At 36.8% G+C, this 22,088-nt stretch overlaps 1 protein-coding gene across 1 annotated transcript; it reads left to right on the top strand.

The window, feature by feature from the left end:
- Positions 1-3,777: 3,777 nt before the first annotated feature.
- LOC125493651 (protein EARLY FLOWERING 3-like) lies at positions 3,778-17,594 on the top strand. Its single transcript, XM_048637131.1, has 5 exons — positions 3,778-4,023; positions 10,883-11,748; positions 11,863-11,914; positions 15,581-16,424; positions 17,401-17,594. Exons 1-5 carry the CDS (start codon positions 3,778-3,780, stop codon positions 17,592-17,594), a joined length of 2,202 nt encoding a protein of 733 aa, XP_048493088.1.
- The last annotated feature ends 4,494 nt before the right edge of the window (positions 17,595-22,088 follow it).

Below are 22,088 nucleotides of genomic sequence, written 5' to 3'. Positions count from 1 at the left end.
CATACGAACAATTTCAAAATACTGAATTGAGATATCAATAGGGATACATGCCCCAATTTCTATATTCTTCGTCGTTGTTCAGATACTAAACCAGGGAATGGAAGGATAACAAAAAAAAGCATTGTGTTATTAACCCTAATGTCTAGTAAAATCATTTTGAAGAGTCAAAGCATAAAAATACGAAAACAACATTGTAAAGGTGGACCATTCCAGTCAAAGTATGGCAAAATCGTTATCAAAACTTTCTGTATTCTGCAATATAATGCGTTCTACAATATGTGGCTTTCTTCTCTTTTATTTTAATAATTCTTTTTCTTTACCTTTAGGACCAAGAAGAAGAAATTTTTTCCTTCTCTAAAGATGACCAATTGCCATTAAAAAAACAAAAGCCTTAGCACATCCACAAATTCGGTCAAAAAGACTGTAGAATTTGTCATGCAACCTTTGTTCAAAGGACTTCAAATCATGATGAAGATGGGTTATACTCAAGGAACTGGATTAGGGCGTGATAGTAGGGAAATAAAGCAACTGATCCCATAATATACAAGCAAAACCGATACGGATTAGGATATGAAATGGGCATAACTTCTTACAACATCAGAGAGTCTTCTCTACCCTCAACGACCCATTCATCCTGTAAGGGGATACCGAGCTGTACTACGAATTTCCAGAACCTTGGCTTAAAAAATTTATCGGGATTCAAGATTTTCTTCAATGAAGCTAGGAATTTGGACTTAATCAAAAGCTGGTTTGTCCAGGAACAAGGAATGAAAAGGAGAATGACTAGGTGGATAATCTGGAACTTTGGGTTCTTATGAATCTTTTCACTTTCAAGTCTTCTGAAGAAGGGGATTTTGATCTAGTATCTTTGATGATACCTTCTGGCGAAAGCGTTGAACATAAGTGGAGTATTGAGTGTCAGGCAAAAGACGGGCCTATAGAATTTAAAATGTTTTTAGGAAACCACCTTCCACAACCATCTCATGAAACTACCTTTTCACCCCTTTCAAATGGTTATCATACCGATAACTCATCTTCTAGCCAATCTACCCTGCATTCCCAATCAGAAGATTCTGATACTGAGAAAATTGAATGCAAACCTTTATCTAAGTACGTTTGCACACAAGACACTATTTCTATGTTACCTTCACTCGTCCTGATATAGCTTTTGCAGTTTAGCATGTTTGTTTATTCATGCATGATCCACGGGAACCTTATTACAATGCATTGAAACGCATCCTGCGATACATTGAAGGCACCATTGATCATGGATTACACCTATATATATCCTATATCTCATTTGCGTTTTGATCACTTACTGATGCATATTGGGGTAGTTGTCCAGATATCCGTCGTTCTACTTCGGGTTATTATTGTTTTCTTGGTTACAGTTTAGAATCCTGACAGTCTAGGCGACAACCCACCTTAATTATCTAGATCTAGTGCAGAGGCAGAGTATCGAGGCGTTGCAAATGTTGTTGCCGAAGCCTCTTGGTTGCGTAATCTGCTTTTGGAGTTGCATTGTCCCCTTCGACACAAAACCATTATTTATTGTTATAATGTCAGTGCTATTTATCTTTCTCGTGATTTCGTATAACACCGACACACCAAACATGTTGAGATGGATTTCATTTTGTTCGGAAAAAGGTTGCCATTGGTCAAGTACGTGTTTTACATGTCTCTACTTGGTATAAGTTTGCTGACATATTCACAAAAGAGCTATCACGACAATTATTTTGGGAATTCAAGTTCAGTCTTAGCGTTCGGCCTCCTCCCGCTATGATTGTGGGGGTGTGATAGAATAATATAAAAAATATTAGGATAATATTTTATATTTGGATATAGTTTATAGAATTAAATAAAATTCTACTCGTGTTAGGTTTTCTAATATTTTTAGGTTTACCTTTATGTTGTAAACTATATATTGTGATCAATGGATTCACTCCAATCAAGGGAGTTTTACCAAAACTAACAATAATAAATAGGGTTCTAAAAATACTACAAATCCTAGTTGAGATGGTTATGTATATACATCGTTTCGAAATTTTTTATTTTCAATCATTTACATACTTTTTCGTACAATTGTTTATTTTTGAAAATATGTGTATACCTTAACAGATATAGTAATAGTTTTTTATTTTTATTATAAGAAGATCTGTGTACATGTATAAAATGCATAAATTCCTATATAATCGTGGAGTAGAAATTCCTATATAGTCTCTTTCCTTAACCTTTAATTTTAACAATATTACAAAAAATATATACGAACGAATATGCTTCTTTTGTTTCCTAAAATTGCAATATTATTTTAACTCTTGCACTATTTAGATTCTCACTTTAATCATAGTCTTTTCATTTTTCAATACTAAACCCACATTATTTGTATTTTTCTAATTACACTGCACACGTCCTTTTATTGGTTATGTTCATCTAACAAAGTTATATGTAGTAAATTACATTAAAATTTACTTATCCCCATTATTATTATTATTATTATTATTATTATTATTATTATTATTATTATTATTATTATTATTATTATTATTATGTTAAATGTTATATGATAGCTATTTGTTTAAATATTAATGTTTCTTATAATTTTTACAAATAAATAATGAATTTTTTTTATAATCAACCATACTTACTACAAATTTAGCATTTTAAATATGCTCTACAGTTTTTTAAAAACAAAGGATAGACATCTTATTGTACGGTTTGTACCCTTTAGGCCTTTACGTACAAAATAGTTGGTTTAGTACTTTATGTACTTATTGGTACGGAAATGAGAGGGATAAAAGCCATTTTCTTCGGAGTCAAAACCTTTATTGGGATATACTTACTATATTTGCAACAAACTGAGTGAATATATCCTAAATCTTAGTTTGAACTTTGATCCATGTAGTTAATTTTAAATAATAATAATAAAAAACCTATTTCACAATAATACTAGGCCTAAATCTTGGTACCTAAACAAAAGGATTGACACCCAAGTAAATCCTCAAAACAACATTTTGATTTAAAAAAACAATCATATTCGCAAAACCACGTAATGAGCGCAATCTTTACCTGATTTGTTTTTTATATTGTTAAATATGAGTTAAATATTACCGCAAGTACGAACACGTACACTTTTCCCCTCCACAAATTCATCCTAGAAAGAAATTTTCTTCCCCAACTAACTAATTAAAAAAACTAATTTTAGCCTTTTATATAGTGAGATTAAACTATTAAAGTGTAGTGTTCTCTCCACTTGTGTCTTACAATCCGTACGCTTCCACTGTTCTTTGATACAAATCATAACTCACTCTATTTTTGTGTAACCAACTCTCTTTCCACGCTAAATCTGTCTCGTTGTATGATCACTATCAATGTTAATCTTTTTCATCTCTATTTGCAATCATTTGATTTTGGTAGGCTGTTTTGGATGAATGTTAGATTTTGTGAAGAGGGTAAATTGCGTATTTTTGTGAGATAGACTGAATTTTTCTGGCTAATTTATTGGATTTGAAATTTGGATTAGGTTAAATTTTTACGTTGTTTTATAGAAATTTTGTTATCAAAGCACGTTAGATTTTTATTTTAAGACTTCAAGGATATATTTCTTAGTTACCCTGCATCATGGTGTGGGAGATTTTTAAAACATGTGTTCACTCATAAAATTGGAGTAATATTTGAAAATATATAATACATTTGGTATTGTAGTGAAGAAGAATATAGTGTTACTGCTGTGTTTTCATGAAACCTTTTTGCATTAAAAATTTGTTTCAAGTGTATGTGATGGAACTGGAGAAAACAATAAAAAACGGAAAAGCTGAGACAAAGATTACAGGACCTTTGTTTCCTAGACTTCATGTGGATGATACCAAGAAAGCAGGGCCAAGGGCACCTCCTAGAAACAAAATGGCTCTTTATCATGAACAACTATCAATTCTTCCCCAAAGGTTTAGCAATACAACGACATCTATATTACCACCTCCACCTGTACATGGTTGCATCCTCACAAATATGTCGTCTTCAAACCAAGTGAGTTCATCTACTAACTCTATTTTTATGACTCATCATCTATATATGTTTCTTGCACTATATATTCACATCAATAATTTGTATACAAATTCTATATTTTATGGTATATGATTTACTTTTTGTCTACTGGGAAGTTGCTAGTAGTGTCATTCAAGTACAAGAATATGAAATAGGCAGGCTGAAAATGAACAACAAAACTAGGGAAATAGAGTTACGGAATATCACTCTCACTGCTACTAAATGGGTGGATCTAGGATTTTCAAATTGGGCACAATGTAACCAATACTATATATGCTCAATACATTAACTAACCAAATACTTAAATATCAATTAACAAAATAGACAACTCAATAATACTTCCATCACATCAAGTGACAAAGACAAAATTTCAATAAAGAAAAGTCGTTGCTGGGATATTTTGGGTTGGACTGTGAATATTAAAGAGGACGGAGGAAATGTGAATAGGAAAGTTGGCAGATAGCAATAATTTATTAAGAAACAAAATCAAAGTTTTAATTGCAAATCTTAAAAAAAACAAAGAAAAAAAAAACTAAAAGTTGACAAAATACAACTCCAAAAAAAAACCCTGAAATGAAAAGAACAAACCCTAACAGAAAATGAAGATAGCAAAGAAAAAAATGAAAAAAAAACTAACAGTAGCAAATTCCAAAAATAATCTAACGCGAATAGTTTACCACTTGAGTTAACTATCCAAGTGCATACTTTGCGTGTAGAATATTAAAATGTTTCTTACTTTATCAGGCGGAAAAAAAATATTTTTTGGAGATGTACGTGCCACCCAGGACAAGATGCGCCCTTTCTACTAGAGATTTTTCGTGGTTAAGAGACTTAAACAAAATTCACAAGTTAACGTCGTAAGTACCAACAAGAGTTACGTTGGCTCAAGTGGTAAGCAGTTTGATAATGTTGCTTAAGATAGGTCTCGAATTTGAGCCTCACTATATGCGGAAAGTCTTGTTGGGAGACTCATCTACCAAAGCCGGGTGGAACTCGTCTGTAGTTGGAGCAAAGCTCCGGTGAACCGGGTGGGCAACCATAAAAATGTCGTAATTATCTAAAATTTCAAATGGCCGAATAACACAATATTACTTCTGAAACATCATACCCTTCTCCATAATCAACATGTCCGAGTTTCTAGCTATTAAATTGTGGTAGAGGTAGAGATAGAGGAAGAGAAAATGATCTATTATCATGTATTGCTTCCATCCACCCCTTCAAAAGTAGAGAGTTTTGAAGGAAAAATGAATGATCCACCTTCACGATCCCGTTTGATCCATTTTATATTACTCTCCAAACAAAATAGTATGATTAGGCATTAATTAACATCATATTTAGTCATGCATGTTTGACATAAAACTCAAATTGGAATATGACAAATACTTGTTACATTTGTAATATCTCACAAGTCATTAAGGTCAGGAATTTTCAGAATACAAGAGAGTGTGGCAGAAGGAGGAGGTAAGAGATGTGGAAAAATAATAAAAAGAAGATTACTTATTTCGATGGTCAAAGACGTTAATGTATATATATAAAATTAGGAAGTCTTGTATAAATCAGTTTTACAGTAACATTGTATGACCAACCATCACTTTTTTCCTTAAAAAGGTGGTCTTATAGGTTATAAAGGTAACTTTTATTTAAGAGTTCACCTTCTACTCTAAAAGGGTCACGTTCATAGTAACATATTCAGGTAGAAGGTGAATCTGGTTTTGTCATGGTAAAACGGATCTACATGAGAGTTTGTAATATAAGATTGATAATTAATGAGATTATGACAAGTGTTTTAATCGGTTTTAGACACTGATATTTATTTTAGTAAAATTGTTATAAATCTACATTGGAAGAAGATTAGTTATTCCGATGGTCAAAGACGTTAATGTATATATAAAATTAGGAATTCTTGTATAAATCAGCTTTAAAGTAACATTGTATGACCAATCGATCACTTTTTCTTAGAAAGGGTGGTCTTATATGTTAGAAAAGTAACTTTTATTTAAGGGTTTACCTTCTACGTTAGAAGGGTCATATTCATATTATCATGGTAAAGTGGATCTACCTGAGAGTTTGTAATATAAGATTGATGAGTAATGAGATTATGACAAGTGTTTTAATCGATTTGCTGTAAATGTCGATACTAATATTTATTTTAATAAGATTGTTATAAATATACTTGGAAGGACCATGATATTAAGTTGCAATTAAAACGAAAAAACAAGCGAAGGTTTGTATTTAGAATGTAATAATAAAAGAAAGGTTTACTTTTTTTTGCACATAGTTATTTACATATATTGCAAATAACTAAACAAAAAAACTTTCTTAAGGGAGGAAATATAATTACGCAATTATTGCTTTCATTCAATCTAAAGGTAACTTTAGTATGATACATGCATGTACATGGCCGTCTCATAAAATTAGGGGCCCTGTGTTAAATTAAATTATATAAACTAAATTTTTTTGGTGAATAGGAAGAGATGGGAGAGTCATTTATGGTGTTTTTTTGGAGAATAGGAGAGGAAGAAACACCAAATAGAAATTAATCTATTTAACTTTGCATCCAACATTTTTTGGGTCCTGTGCAGTTGCTCACCACATGGCCTTAACCACCTCTGTGCATGTAATATTAAGAGTAACATAAAGAAGCTGAAATATTTCTAACAGTAGATGATATACCAACTTATACTTACGGAAAAAAAAATTATGAAAGAACTACTATCGTCATTAATCTTATACGTAAGAGATAAAATTCAACATCACTCTGGTAATGTTTTTTATCCTTGTATTTGTATGAATTATACTTTATAGAGTAGAAATATACTTAAAATTTTTCTGAGTTTCCAAAGAGTAGATACTCAACAAGATTAATGTTAGAAATTTTCGGAATAAGTTTTTTTTTTTTTTTTTTTTTTGATCCATATGAGCCACGAAGGCGGTACAAAGTACAAAGAAGGGGAGGGGGGATTCGAACCTGTGACCTATCGTTCACAGTACCTCAATCTTTACCACTAGGCTAAGAATTTTCGGAATAAGTGGGAGTGTGGTGGAAGGATATTGGTCATTATGATGTATTGTGTTGAAAGACGTTAATGTACTTATAAAATTAGGGCATCTTATGTAAGTCCGCTTTATATTAGTATAAGACCACCTCACTGTTTAAAAAGGGTGGATTTATGTGTTATAAACACCACTTTTCGAGTTAAAGGGATCACCTTAATTTAAGGGTTCACCTTTTAGCTTAGAGTGCATCTTGGGTGTAACATTTACACCTTAACTTATTGTGTAACAAAGCCTCATACGTACATAATAACACATAATGACATAAACACAAAAAGGACATGGACTATACAAAACAAGAAAATGAACTAAAAGTTGAAAAATAAAAGCAGAAAAAGGGATTACCATGGATGAAATCATCCATGACAACCCTTAACTGATGAAGAAGGGGTAGGGGAGGTTAGGGCTTTTCACTTTCTAGGATGCCAACTTGTAGTTCATGTTGTTTGTTATCAGTGATGGAAGCATTCTTTTTTTAATTTATCAACAAACTAGAAATTTCCAATGCTCGAAATTAGTTATGACTTGTTTTTTTTTTTACCGGATAAGTTAGCTAGTTTATTCATCTGAACTCAAATTTGAGATTACAAGGTTTTGAGCCTCTAAAGGCACTTTCTCTAACCACACTCTCATCTCAAGAAAATTGCGACTTAAATGGGCAAGTTTATGAGTTACCTTGTTCCCATTTTTTAACATGACTAAAAGAAATAAAAGTACAGTTTCTAGCTAACATCAATATATTCGCAACAATATTTCCAAAGCTAGAACTCTCAATTGATCTCATCTTCAGGTGGTTTATCAACTTGATACAATCGCTTTCCAAAACCAAACCTAGCAAACTTGCTTATAAGGAAATTGAGAGGGCATGTCGTGGGGCTACAGCCTCCGCAATGTCTATTTCGTAGCCACCATCAATCGGTAAACATGTAGCAACCATAACATCTCGATAGGACTCATGCATTACGCCACCTTAACCCACCTTTCCATCCTCAAATACAACAGCGTTGGAGTTTACCTTGTATATACCCATTTCAGGTGGCATCCATCGCACCTTATCTTTACTTCCTTCTTTACGTTGTGCGGCCTCATCGTCAATTACACTCTTACACTTGCATACAAACCCAATTGCTCTTGCTACCACCTCGTCCAATACTACTCGCTTTTGGTTGAAGACCCATGCATTACGTCTCAACCAAACGCCCCAAAGTATGCTCTAGAATATAGCCCATCAATGCTCCTCTGGTATTATGTTAGACATTTTTGCGCACCAATCCTTCAAGAAGGCCCCATCACCATCCTCGACGTTCACCCGCAAAGGTAATTGACGCCACATTCTCTTCACATCTGGGCACGTCATAAGAGTGTGCAATGTGTTTTCCAAACCTTCCCCACACATTAGGTATCGTCGGTCTCCTGCCATTCCTCTCTTGAACATATTTTTACAAGGAGCGATGCCATCATGTATTTCCCGCCTCCCGAACAGTTTCACCTTGGCTGGTACGTGTGCTCCCCAAAGTCTTTTCCATATAACTTGTTTAATGCTCCCCGATGATGATGTTGCATCGTTCCTTCTATCTTCCATCTCAAGAAAATAAGCACTTCTCACTAAGAAGCCCCATGCTTCGAATGATGTCAGACCCAAGTATCTAAAACTTGTGATATCGGGATTGGAATGCATTGGATTGCTTCAACTTCCCATGCTTTAAATAATTGTTTCAATTTTGTTACGTTCCAACAACCATCCACCATCAGCTCACTCACATAGTTTGGCACACCTTCCACCTCTATGAATCCGAAAGTTTGGCAGCGAAAGTACCCAAGGATCCTCCCACATGTCAATAGTATTACCCGCACCAACTACCTTCTTTAAACCCCTTCGAAGTTGCCCCCGAGCTGACAATATTGATCTCCACGTAAAACTGGCCATGGAGCTCACATTTCCATCAAAAAAGGAGGAGTGTGGGAAATACTTATTTTTCAATGTCTTGGCCTTCAAAGAGTCAGGATATTTGATGATCCGCCACGCTTGTTTAGTAAGGAGTGCCTTATTAAAAGTAGGGAGGTTTTTAATGCCCAAACCACCATTCTTTTTTGACTCATACAACTTGTGTCATGCTATCCACGCCATTTTCCTTTCTTCTTTCGGTTGCCCCAAAAAAAGTATTAAGAAACACTGCATTGCATAGGAAAGGATATCTTGTGCAGTTGCTTTAATCAACACCTCTCTGCCAGCATGAGATAAAAAGCGTTCATTCCACCCTTTAAGCTTCTTTAGAACTCGTTCCTGAATATGTTTGAAAACTATTTTCTTGGATCCACTCACACGTGTTGGTAGGCCAAGATATTCACCATGTTCCTCAACTGCCTTAAAAGTTAACTTCCTTTGAAGCAATTCTTGCTTTTCTTGTTCGATATTTCGAAAAAACTCAGATTTCTCCATAGTCAGTTTTTGACCTGAAGCAGCTTCATATATTGAAAGAATCTCCATTACCTTCTCTACTTCCTCCTCAATTTCCCTTGTAAATAAAAAACTGTCATCTGCAAAGAACAAATGTGATATCGCATCTACCTTCTTACCAATTTTTAAGCCATGAATTTCTTTCTTTGCTTCCGCATCTCTCAGCAAATTAGAAAGCCCTTACGCACATATGATAAACAGAGATAGAGAGAGGGTCTCCTTGTCAGAGCCCTTGAGAAGGAGTGAAAGATTTTGTTGGTTGCCCATTAAGTAAATTAGTTATGACTTGTTAGTTATGGTTTTTATATAGAAATACTAAAATTGATGTCAAGTTCATAATAAGTTTCTTCCTATTTCTGTTTGTGATCTAAATATGCACGAGGATGATATGAGTTAAAGGCTTTTGCATGAGGAGTGCCACATGACAGATGTGCTTACCATGTCACTAGTGATGATTACTGGTGCGGGCTGGACAGGTCAGACCGTGGGGTGTAACGGGCTGGGCTGAGATTTCACGGCCCAAGACTTGACCATGAAATTCATGAGTTGTGCGGGCTGGTCTGCGGGGTGAAAAATCTCGGCCCACACCGGTCTGTTACTGGTTTTCAATGTTCGGAAAGCGGTTCTGGAGGTTCGTGGATCTAGTGGGCTGGACCGGGGTGGTGGCTCGACATGTGAATTTTTTTCAAAATTATTTAATCATTGAAATTATTCATTATTGTTACATAAAATCTTTAAAATGAATTAAAATATATACAATTATTAATATTAATGAATAATTTCATTATTTTAAAATTTAATTGAATTACAATATATGCAATTTGATTAAAATATATATAATTTGATTAAAATATACACAATTTGGTTCAATATTTACTTGGATTGGGCTGGTCCGGTTCATGGGTCAGGCTGGATCAGTTTCGTTGTCCGGATTGGGCGGTTTTAGTAGCGGATTTTAATGGGTTGGGCTCAAGAAATCTGGCCCACAACCCACCCACAAATTTTACAGTTCAAGCTAGGCTGGACCGGGCTTTCTGTGGGCCTGCCCACACGGCCCACGAGGTGGTTAGTTGGGCTGGATGGGCTGGATTGGCCCGTACTATTGGCCATCTCTACATGTCTCAGACTCGCAGATGATCTGGTATAATGTCACAGCTTGAAGAAGGGAAACATGTGGTGAATTACATGCATTGCCCACGTAGATTTTTTTTATAACAAATAGTACATATATATAATGTATTACTCATCGTTCCTTTTCCTATGAATGTTTTCTTATCTATTACTGTCAAAATTTCTATTTGTCACAGTAATTGTTGTTGGGTCATACAGGTTGTTAGCACAGAAAGAAGCCTAGTTTCCCCTTACAAAAACTCTCCTGCATCAGCTCATTCAAATGGAAAACAAACTCCGCGTTCTTATGAAGGATTGATTTCAGATAACACAAGTATGAATTTCACTAAGAAATCGATCCAGACGAACGTTGCAGAAAAATCATTAGCAAAATTCACATGTAAATCTTTTGAGCCATTTAGCCTTTCACATCCGAAAAGGCCTATAATAAACAAAGATGAAGCAGAACTCAGAGTTCCAATGTTTATGCATCCGCATTTGATTTTGGATTCTAGTAATAACCACTCTGGTTCAACTAAAGACAAATTATTGGTTGGTGCAAGTTGCCCTCTAGAATTACAAACAACAACTAGTGCAAAGGAAGTAAAAACAGTCATGTCTACTGATCTAGAATCAGAGCTCAATGTCAGAGGTTTCAACAGCGATAAACTAGAGGCGCATGAAGCAGTTCAAGTACATGATAAAAAGCTAATTAGTATTCCTGAAGGTAGTCAAGAACATGACAGAAACTTGACTAGAGATGAACAGTCTGAATCATCGGATATTATGGTAAATGAGACCGACATCAGCAGAGTGCGACGCCATATGGTTATGTCGAGGCAAGTAAAGAAAGTAAGCGAAGGTGTTAATCACACGAGAGATGTTCATCAAAGAACTCTTGATGATGGAAATCACCTTGAAGAGAGTCGATTTTGTACGAGTCTGGTTAATCTTGAAGATAGGAATGAAGATCGCTCACACACCCCTGTAAAGGATTGTGCATCGGGTGCTGTCATATCATCGGATGCTGTTGTTGAGATGATTGGTCAGAAATATTTTTGGCAAGCAAGGAAAACAATCATTCTGTAAGTTTACTTTCCTAACATCCTATAAAGATGCATTGATCAAATGTTATATATAATACTAATGTTGTCATGAAACTCGAATCCTAATATATTTCATTATTCCTGTTTTTGTAGTCAGCAACGAGTTTTCTCCCGGCAAGTCTTCGAGTTACATAGGATTATAAAGGTATTATACTTTTTACTCTTTCTTTATTTGAAGAAAATAGTTGAACCACACACCAAATTTTTCAGGGTAGGATAACCCATATTAATAAATGGGTTTGGTCATAGGGTTAGTGTTGTGACCCGTTTAATAAACGGTTGGATTAGGGTTGAGGATGCTTAAACCGTTTACCAATGAATCCTTATGAATTTGACACCAACTCTAGTTTCAACCATGCTTTGTCTTATATCAAAGAATCTATCTTTTGTCGACGGTCTTATACTATTTAAAAAGTTTTTTCACTTTTGTTTTACTTCATTTTAAGTTTTTTATTGTTAGAAATTTTTTGAAACACTACCTATTAGTTTACACTTTTTAAAAGCAACTACTAATAACTTTTTTTTATATAAAAAACTACCTATTATACAGTTTTTTTAGTGGCGCTGCCAAATGACAGGTCCGTTAATGAATTTTGTCGATGGACCCTACATCCTGTCTTCCTCACGCAATTTCGCAAGTTATACGTACTCTCAAATTCTCTATCTTCCTAAAACTACCAAAAATGTTCGAACTGAGTATTTAGCAACAAGTAATAATTGCATATGACTTCAAAAAAACAATACTTTTGGGTTAGGGTTTATATTTTTCGATAATTTTGCTAATTAGGGTTTCAAATATCAGGAAGATCGCAAGTTATGAACCTGGGATGAATGTTAATCAATTCAGCGAGGAAATTTGAAATTGAATGTCGGGTTTCAAATCAGGGTTTAAAAATTGAAATTACAGTTTATTTTTTCATTTGGTGTCCATTAAAGGATTTTATTAACGTGTTCCGTCATTTGGTAGTGCCAATCAAATAATTTTCTGTAATAAGTAGTTATTTTTATAAATAAAGTTATCAAATAGTTAGTTTGAAAAAGTGAAAAGTAATAAATAGTATTTTCTACAAAATGTAAAGTTGTAAGTTTTAAATAATTTTAGGACTTTTCTAACCCCTACCGCAAGGCATAGGTTAAAAGTGTCAAAATTCCTACATAGAATATCATTATACAAAAATGTTTGGAAAAATTATTTTGAATAATTCAACATTTGCGTCATTTTTCAATTTTAAGTCTAATTTTTGGTTATTCCAAGTCAAATCAACTTTGTAACCCCATTAACTTTACAGTTTTTTCACCAAATATCCTTGATAAAAAAATTTACTCACCAAATACCCCCACTTTTATCAAAATTCACTAGATACCCCTGAACTTTTAAAAAAATTCACCGGATACCCTTTTGTTGACGGACGTTAGTCCTCCGTTAGCGTTTATTTACAAGTTTGCCCTAAGTCAACCTAATTAGCCTTAAGTCAACCTAATTAACCCTAACTAATCCTAACCCAATCTCTCTCCCCTAACCCACCAGCCCCACCCCCCAACAACCCCACACCCATCACCCCCATCCCACCACCCCTAACAACCCCAGCCTCACCAGCCCCTTTCCCCCTCCCTCGCAGCTCCCCCCTCCACCGCAGCTGCCCCTACTCCCTTCCCCACAGCCGCGCCTCTTCCCCTCCCACGCATCCCCTTTTCCCCCTTCTCTTTCGAAGATTCCGGTGAACCTTTCTTGAGAGAGAGAGAGAGAGAGTTAGGTTGACTTAGTTTAATGGGGTTGACTTATGATTTTTAGGATTTTTCTAGGGTTAATGACTAATGGAGCAAACCACCGTTAGGCATTAAGGGCATTTTTGGTAATTTTTTTTAGGTATCTTGTGAATTTTTTTAAAGGTCAGAGTATTTGGTGAATTTTGAAAAAAGTGGGATTATCTGGTAAATAAATTTTTTTGTCAGGGGTATTTGGTGAAATAAGCGTTAACTTTCAGTAGGCTAAATGACCGATAACCTGAAAAACTAGTAAATAAAAAAGTTTGACTTTAAACAAACCCATTGACCCACCTATTAACCCACCCAAAACTGAAAATCCACCCACCCACCCCTACAAACACCCCCTTCCACACCCTCTCCCCGCCCCTGTGAACACCCCCTCCCCACCTTCCTGCAACCTCCCCCACCCCCTGCGAAGACTTCCCCTGCTCCCTATCTCTCATATTCTCCTTTCTCTCTCTCTCTCTCCGTCACCTCCACCAAGCGAGGTTAATGATGGGTTCCTGTGACCTCCCCCACCCTCTGCGAACCTCGTGATGATGGGTTTTAGTGGGGTTGTTGGGCGACGGGGCTTTGGGCATGGAGGAAGGGAGACGATGGGGAAACGACGAGGGAAGCGATGGGTGGGCATGGGAGTGGGGACGGGGTGGCAAGCTATGGGGGTTGCGTGGGGCGGGGTAGGGTAGGGGTTGCGCGGTGTATGGGTGGGCCAACTAGCAGGGGAGGGGAAGGGAGAGGTGGGAGTGCTGCTGGTGGTGGATACATAACAAGGGCAAAGGAGGGATGGGGGTGTAGGTGCTGTTGGTGGAAATGCAAAAGGGGCAGGGGAAGGGTGGAGTACTGGGGTAGGGGGATGCTGCTGGTGGGGATGTAGGGGCAGGGGAGGGGAAGGGTGGGGCTGCGAGGGGTATGGGTAGGAGGGGTGGGGTTGGGGTTGGGGTTGGGGTGTGCTGCTATTGGGGATTTAGGGGGGAGGGGAAGGGAGGGGTGGTCTAAAGGGAGAGGGAAGAAAAATATGAGAGGAGGGGAGTAGAGAGAAAATAAAACAAATAAAACAAAAAAAAGCAAAAACCAATCATATGGCGACACATAACACATGTAACCTACTAAAAAGGTCACAAACAGATTAAAATTCAATAGAAAAAAATAGCACTACAAGCCTAACTCAATCAGGGATAATCAAAAGTTGACTTATTTAAAACCATTTTTTCAAAGTGTTTATTTTATAATCCAATCAAACTAAAAAATGTTAAGTGATTCTCTCTATTTTCAGTATCTATTCTTCCTTGTTAAGCTTAAATAGAATCTTGTTACATATATATATTATTATATTTCTAGTTAAATTTTGAAATTCTTAACCTATATCTTGTGGCATAGTTTGAAAAAGTCCATAATTTTATACAACCTATTCGACCTTCTACCGAACTTTTGTACCTTCTATTGTTTTATGTTTAACTATTTAATGGTCGTTAAATGATCTTTCCTAGAAATTTTCTATAAAAATTGTTGCAACTGTGGTCAGCACGAAAATAGTCACAATACTGCAAGTGTTCCAAAAAGAGTCTCAACTCTCATGTGATTTACAACATAATAAATATTTCAAATATATTTTTGTTATATATTAAAATTTCTTTTTCTTAAGAGCATAAGCTAAAATAGATTTGAAATTGATAAGGTAGCTGAAAGGAGCTGAACTGATATGGTAGCTGAAAATTTCAGCCTCTTAAATTGAGATGCTATATTTGATAGCAACTCAATTTTCGTCAATTTTTGAGCTTAAATTTTATTTAAACTTTTACCCCAAACATGACTATTTATATTAAGTGACTTGAACTTTTAACACCCGTTTATTTAATGTGACTTAAATGTGTTGCCAAACAGAGCCTAAGACTATTTCGAAGTAATATATAGTTGATACTGTTAAATAGAAGAACATAGTTGGGATAGTTGGTGCCATATATTTTTCGTGTTTACTTGTACTGTTATGTTATCGACATTGGAAAGCTTTATGTAAATCTGGATTATCTTGCAATTCAATGTACAGGTCCAAAAAATGCTTGTTGATTCTCGAAACATACAACAAACAACAGAGCACTTTCCCTGGGGAAATGCCTTTCTTGAGCCTACTTCCATGAAAGAACTATTATCAATATCGATTCCAGAAGCTCCATTATGGAATGGTAGATCAAGAAATGAACTCCGGAAGATCAAACTATCCGTAGATAATCCAATCGAAAACCCACCTCTTCTTCCCCTTAGCTTTGATACAACAAGCACAGCTACAAATCTAGCACATAACATTAATAAACCAGCAAATAGTAATTTACCAATGTGGTGTCTTCCATCACCAGGAAACCAGTGGTTACTTCCAGTTATATCTCCTTCTGAAGGACTCGTCTATAAACCTTACCCTCAGCCTCCTCCTCCTCCTCCTCCTCAGCCTCCTCCCGGCTTCCTTGCGAATCTTTACAGCGAATGCGATCCTACACGCGCTCCTACAACACCAACTGAGGACCTTCTGAAATCGCCCAATGGTTTTGATTCAACACACTTCGCACCGTATGGAATGCCGCCCATCACGAGCTCATTTGGTTCAGGGACACCCATTAAGCAGATGACGGGGTTGGCGAGCTTTAATAATTTTGGGATCATATACCCAAGCTCGTGTGTAAATACTGGCAACAGAAATGCGGGCGAAGCTAAAGAGAGCGAAAATATGGACAACATGATCATAACTTGTCCTAACAAGATTAGAACTTCTTGTGATGCTCTTCCATTATTTCCTACTGCTCCTACGAGTTTCGAGTTTGGACAACCTGTACAGAGTTGTAACAATGAGCAGAAGACTCGGGTGATTAAGGTTATACCGCGTAATCCTAGATTAGCGAGTGAGTCAGCCGCTCGTATAGTTAAATTGATACAAGATGAGCGAAAAACATTATTGTAATTAGATGTATTGAATAGACAAGTTTGTTAATTTTTTTTTTAGTACGGTTAAATTTATACTAGAGTTGAGAAATATTGAATAGATTTTGTAAGTTTGAGCTAAATATTACTTTGGAAGGCTAACCAGAAAACTTTTTTTTTTGGTTGTTGAAATAACAGGTGATTCGTGGTTTTAAAATGTTGGATAGTAAGTGTTAGGAAAAAGTTTGGTTTAATATGTTGGTCCAAAATTTGGAAGTTAGTTTACTTCTTTTGTTGCTACTTTTGGGGTCCACTTGGTTTATTATTTTGTCCGTTTCAATTCTCTTTGTTGTTATATTTTTGTAATAGTTTTTATTAATTGCCATTAAGTGATGAATTACTTCTTATGATTGTTGGAGATCTCCGTATTAATTTGACAGTTGCATTTGCGGCATTTGCCTCACATTTTTCCTATAAATAGCCCATCTTCTCTTCAGAAATATACACAACACAAATATACACAACACAATTCTTTCTCCCTGTGCTCACTAGAGATATTATTCCTCAATTTATTTTTTGTTCGAGTTCAGTTCCCTAGCTCTCCATCTACCGAAGTGCGCCGGTTCGTGGAGGAGACGTCAACCCTAAAGTCGGTTTCTGGCATATCCCATTGCTACTATTGTGGAGGTCTATCGACTTTTATCAGTGATCATATCATGTCTCGATTTTCAAATAAGTTATTATAGTTTTCATGTACTAGTTCCAACAATCGAAGTCGATATTCTATTCGGTTCTAGTACTATTCGTTCCACATGGCTGCTGATCAAATATTCGTATTGCTCAAACTAATAATACTCCAAAATCCGAACCTTTGAATGGAAAGAACTTCAAACGTTGGTCTGGAAAATATCCTTCTATTGATCCAACAGTATGATATTTTTTATGTGTTACATGAAGAAATTGTCCTTGATGAATCTACCACAGGTTATGATACTAAGAAAGTTAAGGACAATCGTACTGTTAGAGGAATCATGTTGCATTACATGGATAACTCTTTGTTTGATATTTACTATAAATGCAATAGTGTTAAAGAAATATGGTATGCTCTTGATGCCAAGTATGGTTCTGATGATGCTGGTACTAAGAAGTAGGGTATTACTAAGTGGCTTAAATTTGAGATTGTAGATGACAAGCCTCTTATGGACCAAATTCATCAATATGAAAATCTGTTTTCTTTGATCATCGTTGAAGGCATATTAATTTGTCATCACTTTCAAGTCAATGCAATCATCAAGAAGTCACCTTCTTCTTGGAGAGAATATAAGAAGAACTCGAGGCACAAGAAAAAGGATATGAAGTTGCAAGAATTGGTCGCTCATATCAAGGTTAAGGATGCTAACAGGAGCCTCATGCTTCTAACTCTGTTTTTTTTTGGTGTAAAAGAGTGCAAAAAAACCCAATACAAGAAGACAAAGAAAACAAAATAAAGAGAACGAAAAAAGACGCTACCAAAAGAAAACTACAAACCTAATCACACACAAGACAAAAAAAGGAAAACTAAAACTATAGCACACCCAGTTACGCAGGGACCATCCTATTCCAGGCAACTCCACTCAAATCCTCCAATAAAATAGCATGAAGATCGTTCGGGATCGCCTCAATCATGACTACCTTCTCCACTGCATGAACACCCATATTTGCAAGCCAATCCGCCGCCCGATTCGACTCTCTATAGCAGTGTTCAATGGCTATCTTCCACTCTTTGCGAGCAATAAGAGAAAGACAACGCTTTATTATGTGAATATACGGAAAGGAGGATGGAGCATCACTTATAAGGAGTTTGGCTACAACCTCCGAATCAACTGACACAAGTACCTGCTTGTGATTACCCTCCCAAGCAATCAATAGACCTCGTAGAACAGCCATAAGCTCTGCCTTTGTGCAGGAGCAGCTACCACAATTCAGGGCGAATACCTCATGTATCTCACCTCTTGGTCCTCTGATTAACCCCCCACCCCTAGCAGGTCCTGGGTTGCCTTTCGACGCCCCATCTGTGTTGAGTTTAACCCAACCTTCACGGGGGTGTGTTGCCATCTCACCAAAATCTCTTGTCTCCTTCTAGGCGTCGGATTCCTCGCAAATTCATTACGCTCTATGGTTGCCTTCACTAGTAGAATAAATGTTATTTGCTGCGCTGATATTGCTGCGGTTTTACCTATACGCAGCAATATTACACACAAAAAGAAAAGAAAAAATAGAAAATAACAATATTGCTGCGGTTCACGCCCAAACCGCAGCAATATTGTTCAACGACTACATTTTGAAAAAAATGTGGGACATTGAGAGACTAATATTGCTGCGGTTTTGGGCGGAAAACCGCAGCAATATAATAAAAAATATTTTTAAAATATATTGCTGCGGTTTCCCGCCCAAAACCGCAGCAATATGTGTCCTTTAAAATTAATAATAAAACCCCAACTAGGGTTTGCTTGTCATTCCTCCTTGAGCGCCGTTTTCAACTCATCCTTCCTCTCTCTCACTCATCCTTCCTCTCAAAACCATTAGGCGAGAAATTATTCAAATCTCACTCACAACCTTTCTCTCTGCGACTTATTTTCATCAGAGAAACCCCTCTCTTTCTCTCTCTATGCGAGCTTATTCAGCCATTGAATCACGACTGAAGCGAGAGTGCACCTCCTCCTTCGCTAGAAGACGTATCAGTGACGACGACGATGACGAATTGCTCGGGGATTCCATCAATGGCGGTCGTTCGCCGGTGAAGAAGCAGAAACTTAACGAATCTTCTTCTGTTTCGCTTCCGCACCTCGTCTCTCAACATCAACGAACATCAGATCTGTTTCTTTTTTATTTTGGCGAATTTCAGATTTGTTTTGTTTGTCTTCCTTTCCGGCGAGTTTAATTTCCTTATTTCCGGCGACTTTCAGGCATTTGTTTGTCTTCTTCGCGTTCAAGAGTTGCGTGGTCTACAAATCTCGGCCGTAGATCGTCGCTTGTGGTCTACATATCTCAGCCATCGCTCCACCACTAAATCGCAAATGGCGAAGCCTCAGCGATGTCGAAACTGGCGACAGGCGAAGCAGATTGTTTTAGTTCTTTTTTTTGCTTAAATTTAATTCTTCGATTTTAGTTTTTTTTTTTTTTGATTTGATTTTCTGATTTTCTTCTTGTATTGTTATAATTTTTTTAGATTTAGTTTTTCGATTTAGATACTGTTAGAATTTTCATTTCGATTTTTTTGATTTATGTTAGTTTCATTTGTTGTTATATTTCTCTTAAAAGATCTGATGCTCATTTGTTATGTAAATTTGGTGGATAGTACAAGGGTTATTTGCCTGGTTCTAATTTTTTAAATTTAATATCAAAAAAAAAAAAATTTTTTTTTACCTGTACCTTGACATATTGCTGCGGTTTTTAGGCCAAAACCGCAGCAATATACTTAAGTAAACAATAAAAAAAGGAATATTGCTGCGGTTAAGTAAACAATAAAAAAAGGAATATTGCTGCGGTTTTTTAGGCAAAACCGCAGCAATATTCTCTTATAAACTGATAACACATAATTATATTGCTGCGGTTTGGCCTAAAAACCGCAGCAATATCTGACATATATTGCTGCGGTTTAAAACCGCAGCAATATAATTAATACCTATTGCTGCGCCCTTAATTGCTGCACGTCCCAAACCGCAGCAATATGGCACTTTTTAACCGCAGCAAGTAGCATTTATTCTACTAGTGCTTTATTTCACCAACACGCGAGAGAATGAAACTCACTTGGTCGACAGGTATACTCGGGTTCCGGTTGAAATTTCTATCATTGCGCCACCTCCACAGCCACCAACACGTAACAGAAAACACCTTAGGCCATTCACTTCCCATCCTCGAATCCTTGTGGATATTTTTCAATATCCAATTCTCCAAATCTGGTTCCACTAAGCTGTGATGCTCAATGAGACCAAGTTTTCTCCATAAGATCCTAGCCACAGGGCATCTTCGCAAGATGTGCTCAGCATTCTCTTCAACTTCCCCACACACCAAACACATAGGGTCGCTCGTAAGTTGACGCAGGAATCTATTACCATTCGTCATGAGGCGGTCTTGAATCGCAAGCCAAATGAAGAAACGGATCCGCTGTGGTGTTGGGATACGCCACACTTCTCGCCACTTACCTTTGTCACTCATAGAATTCAGCTCATTATTTTTAAGGATATTCATTGCTGATCCTATAGTAAACCCGCCTAACGGAGCACCATTCCAAAATATTTCGTCAACCGCTTCCTCATCATCTACCAACTCATGCGCAGCAATAAGTTTCAAGCTTGTTTCCGTGAGATAATTCGCAAACATATCCAGTTTCCAACCCGTAGCGACATCCCACATCTCTTTAGCAGTCACATCTTGTACTTCTAGGGGTGGCATAGGGCTCGCCAAAGTGATCAGAGGCTCGGATGTGGCCCATCTATATGATGCCAAAATAATGTCTTTGCCCCGTTTCCCACAGCCGAATTAATGCCTTTACGGACAATATCAATGCTACTCAAAATGCCTCGCCAAGTACTAGAAGCATTAGATTTTTCCTTGAACATATCGATGTCACATCGATTATTACAATATTTAGCCCGCACAACTCGTGACCACAGCGAAGCCGGTTCAGCTAGGAGGCGCCATCCCAACTTCGCAAGAAATGTCGAGTTTGCTTGTCTCATTGACCGAAGACCCAACCCACCTTCTTGTTTCGGTTTGGAAATATTCTCCCACGCTACTAAGTGAACGCGCCTTTTACCTTCTTGTTCGCCCCACAGAAAGCTGCGCGCTTTCCTATCAATTTCATCACATATCGAACGAGGGAGTTTTGTGGATTGCATTGTGTAATAAGGAATCGAACTAAGGGCCGACTGAATGAGGGTAGCTCTCCCCGCAATTGATAGAGTCTTGTCTTCTAACCGGCTAGTTTGCCATTAATTCGGTCAACTAAATATTGATATTCCCTTTTTGAGGTTCTTCCATTTATCGTAGGGACTCCTAGATACTTCCCAAAATCATCAGTAGATTCCATAGCCAAGTTGTTACAAATGGCGTCCCGAATATCCAAGTGAGTGTTGGCGGAGAAATAAATTTTGGATTTATCAACATTCACCTTACTCCCAGACGCTGCACAGAACCGATCGAGGCACCACTTCATTACTTGCGCTTGTTCTACTGAAGCTTCCATAAACAAGATAAGATCGTCAGCAAATGCAAGGTTTGAAATAGGGGGCCCACCATGGCTAGCTTTCACCGGTTTCCAATTGCCATTATGGACTTCTTGATCAATCAAATGGGCTAGTCTTTCCATACAAATAACATATAAGTACGGAGACAACGGATCCCCTTGTCGGATTCCTCTTGATGGAGAAAATTTCTCCATAGGTTCACCATTCCAAAGAATCTGCAGGTGAGCTGAATTGATACAAGTCATGACTATGTCCACTAGATGTTGCGGAATACGTAACTCCATCAAAGATTCATGAATAAAAGCCCATCTAAGCCTATCATAGGCTTTTTCAAAGTCGATTTTTACCGCCATGTAACCCTTTTTCCCTTGCTTGTTTCTCATTGAGTGCAACATTTCTTGAACAATAATCATGTTG

Source organism: Beta vulgaris, chromosome 9, assembly GCF_026745355.1.
Source record: "Beta vulgaris subsp. vulgaris cultivar EL10 chromosome 9, EL10.2, whole genome shotgun sequence".
Taxonomy (NCBI): domain Eukaryota; kingdom Viridiplantae; phylum Streptophyta; class Magnoliopsida; order Caryophyllales; family Amaranthaceae; genus Beta; species Beta vulgaris.
The sequence above is the reverse complement of the archived record's forward strand: the minus strand, read 5'-3'. Positions and strand labels throughout refer to the sequence as shown.

What these genes read in the sequence shown, in the direction of transcription:
- LOC125493651 (XM_048637131.1), top strand. Translation starts at nt 3,778, where the DNA reads ATGGAACTGGAGAAAACAATAAAAAACGGAAAAGCTGAGACAAAGATT. An exon ending in ATATGTCGTCTTCAAACCAA is followed by an intron (nt 4,024 to 10,882) that starts GTGAGTTCATCT and finishes TGGGTCATACAG; the next exon opens with GTTGTTAGCACAGAAAGAAG. An exon ending in GCAAGGAAAACAATCATTCT is followed by an intron (nt 11,749 to 11,862) that starts GTAAGTTTACTT and finishes CTGTTTTTGTAG; the next exon opens with TCAGCAACGAGTTTTCTCCC.